At 44.0% G+C, this 3,342-nt stretch overlaps 1 protein-coding gene across 2 annotated transcripts; it reads left to right on the forward strand.

Moving 5' to 3' along the window:
- The first annotated feature begins 954 nt into the window (after positions 1 to 954).
- Positions 955 to 2,725, forward strand: LOC119300764. 2 transcript variants are annotated; one of them, XR_005146716.1, is made up of 2 exons: positions 955 to 1,413; positions 2,287 to 2,725. XR_005146716.1 is itself a non-coding variant. In XM_037577656.1 (2 exons), exons 1-2 carry the CDS (start codon positions 1,071 to 1,073, stop codon positions 2,392 to 2,394), a joined length of 468 nt encoding a protein of 155 aa, XP_037433553.1. In that variant the 5' UTR covers positions 955 to 1,070; the 3' UTR covers positions 2,395 to 2,725. The 2 variants fall into 2 exon arrangements, 1 of the variants encoding a protein (XP_037433553.1); XM_037577656.1 differs by having other exon boundaries at positions 2,270 to 2,725.
- Positions 2,726 to 3,342: the final 617 nt, after the last annotated feature.

Below are 3,342 nucleotides of genomic sequence, written 5' to 3' on the forward strand. Positions count from 1 at the left end.
TAACGAGAGATTAGCAATAGTAACGAAGGTGACATGGCATCATTATCATAGGTTCACTGTAGTTTAATTATCCGGCCGTTACAGAACTCCTCCACTACAAAAAATCTCGTCCCGAGATTTAGGAGGTAGAAGGAAACAGTGCGGGGTATTCATCACGCAGGCGGTCCTCGCGCTCCCAAGTGGCTTCATCTTCAGAATGGTGCGAGCACTAGACCTTGAGGAACGTGATCGCCTTCTGACGTGTGCGGCGTTCAGCTTGGTCGAGAATGCGGACCGGATGCTCTTTATAGGAGAGGTCCTATTGCAATTCGAGCACTTCATGATCCATTGCTCGGATTCGGTCCTTGAAGCAAAGGCAGAGCTGTGACATGTGGAACACATCGTGAACCTGAGAAAGGTTTGGCGGAAGCTCCATTTGATATGCCACTTTTCCACGCCTTTCCAGAATAGTGAATGGACCAATATAGCCAGGAGCTAGTTTTCCCTTGATCCCGAAGCGGTGAGCACCCTTCATTGGTGTAACTCGAAGATAAGCCTTTTCGCCAGGTTGATAGATCATGTCTTTGTGATGATGGTCATACTGACTTTTCGGACGTGACTGAGCAGTCTTGAGATTCTCGCGAATAATGCGGACTTGTTCTTCGTCATGTTGGATAATATCCGGACCGAAGTGTGGACATTTCCCAGTTTTTGACCAGTTCAGAGGGGTTCGACACTTTCATCCATATAACACTTCGAAGGGGGCCATCTTCAGGCTAGCTTGATAGATATTATCTCTACTCCTATAAAATTCTGAGTTGGTGATGATGGTGTGTCTGCCATCCATCATTTAGGATCGTCGGATCAGTATCTAACACACACAAATCAGTCTGCTGCTCATTTGCACATAACCCCTCAACCACATCTTTCTTGTTCAGGCTTCTCTCTCGCAACTCCTGGAACCATCTGGAAACAAATCGAATCACCGATGGACATCACTTAAATCGATCTGGCAGCGGCGCGAGGCGGCTGCTGCTGGCGCCGTCCACCTCCTGCGCCTCTCATGCTTCTCAGCCCCACCGCCCACCACCATGACGCACCTCCACCTCAACGTCCTCTCTACCCTTTCCCGTCTCCTCCAACGCCGACCTCGGCAAGCACGCCGTCGAAGTCGTCCATCTGCAGACGCCTCTCCTGCGTTCTCCTCTAACACCGCAGTTAGCACTCCCATCACCGCCACCTCCCCGTGCTCCTCGTCATCCCCTCCACTCCTCCCCATCTCCTTTGTTCCCAGCCACCACAAGTACGCCGCCGGCGCCATCAGTGCCACAACGCCTCTCCTACCTCCACCCTTTATTGATCCAGCAGCCGTACTTCCCACTCCCACCACCTCCACTTCCTCATCGTCGTCTCCTCCGACACTGACCTCCGCAGGTATCTCGCCGGCTGTGCTCTGCTCATCCATGGTGTCGGCCAACCTACTGCATAAGAAGTGGAACATGCTTCATATTTCATGGTTTTGAACATGTTATCAGTGTGTTTTCTTTTCCCATTGCCATCTGCAAGTTGTGAAGCTTATTATTAGGCCTCTGCTTGTTGTAATAGGCTCTTGTGAAATCCTTTTTGCACTTTAAAGTTTTAATTATTTTTTTGCTAACCCTCCATTTGAGGGGGAGCATGCAGGTATTACGCCAAAATGTTACAGCCACCGAATGCGAGATCATTGCTTTCACTTAATTAGTGTGTTGTTTGGTCATTTTTGTGTTCATACTGAAGTGATTTGGTGGCTGGTTTGCAGGATAGTTTAATTTGTGTGAAAGTATTATATTTGCAATGTGGTTGTCAATGCATATCATCGTTCCTTCATACTTTAGACATTTATATGTGCATAACTATTGTGCATTCTGGCTATGAGGTAAAACTACAAATTATTTCTTCCTTTATGCACATGTGGTGATGGCCATGAGGATTAATGTTTCATCTCACAGAGAAACCAACCAAGTACTTAGTTATCTCTTGGATTTCAAGCTGACCGAATGGAGTTAGCCACCTTTTAAAGAGTAGTGAAATTATTTGTATGACTGGAAGGTTCAAGTGGCAAAATTTTGCAGGGTAGTTTACTTATGCAAAGCTAATCTTTTGGTCAGGGTTAGTGCCAACCTTTGAGCATTCTTCATATGTCTGATTTGGTGATTGTAAACTACTGCATAGGTGTCAGGTCAATTTTGATTTTTGTAGGGGTTTTGTACTTCTAAATTTTCTAAAAGAAAATTTGCATTGTTGGGATCAGCTATTTCTGAATTTCAGGGTTGTGGCAGCAAGGGCGAGGTGCATGATAGTGACACAAAGATGGGCGAGCACGGGGAATGTAGGAACGTGCAAGGTGTTGTGCCGCAGTTACTGTTGCAAGGATGACTATGGCGGCAACTGTTTGCACAATAACTAATTCATGGCATAGGTGAGGATGATATTTTTTATTTATCAGTAGTCATATTTGTCAGATTAAGATCCACATGTAATCATTCCAGCACCTCGTATCATAAGAACTAGCCTAAAATGATTATGCTTGATCTTTTAAGCCAGTTGGTATTTTTTTACAGAAAATATTTTTCACCAAGGAAGGTAATTATAATAAGCATCAGCGTCAGCATGATTTTTTTAAAGATAAACTGAAGTATGTTAAAATATAGTCAGGAGATCCTGATCTTACTAAGTGCAGAGTTCCCCAAGAATATAGTCAGAACATTATTTTTTATGTTTTGCTCAAGTAGCAAGCAGTAGCAGGTAGTAGGTGACTTTGGTTTTCATCGTGTTACAGTCAATCCCTACTTTATCTAATGTAAGAAGCAGGTGAAAGTTTGTTCAACTAAGTAGAAATCCAATGATATATATATACAACAAAGGTTTCCTGCCAGGACCATTGCCTCCAGTTTCTTGATGTACGTTGACCATTTATTTCTAAGATGCAACATATACCAAGGCACCTATCTGATACACTGAGAGGGTGTGGTGAGTGGAGTGGAGGTATGTGGTGCACTGAGAGGGTGAAGCAGAGCCTGAAAGTTTGTCCGATTTCCTACGCTTGGGGACGCGCTGCTTTGTAGAAAAGTTGGATACTATGATTTTGTATAGTGATGGGAGATAGTCTTTGATACTCTACTTTGTGGCGGGGGAGATATATGTCGTGTTACTACTGTCATATTCTTGCGTGTCTAAGCTTAATAACAATTGATTAGATTGTTAATTTTTCGCGACGCAACTTCATGACGACGTGTTTCTTGTGTCGAGTCATGTATGTTTCATGAGACTATTGGTTTTAAGAAACAAAATCATGTGATATTTTCATTGGTAATGCAGTGCACA

This window comes from Triticum dicoccoides, chromosome 5A (assembly GCF_002162155.2).
Source record: "Triticum dicoccoides isolate Atlit2015 ecotype Zavitan chromosome 5A, WEW_v2.0, whole genome shotgun sequence".
NCBI lineage: Eukaryota > Viridiplantae > Streptophyta > Magnoliopsida > Poales > Poaceae > Triticum > Triticum dicoccoides.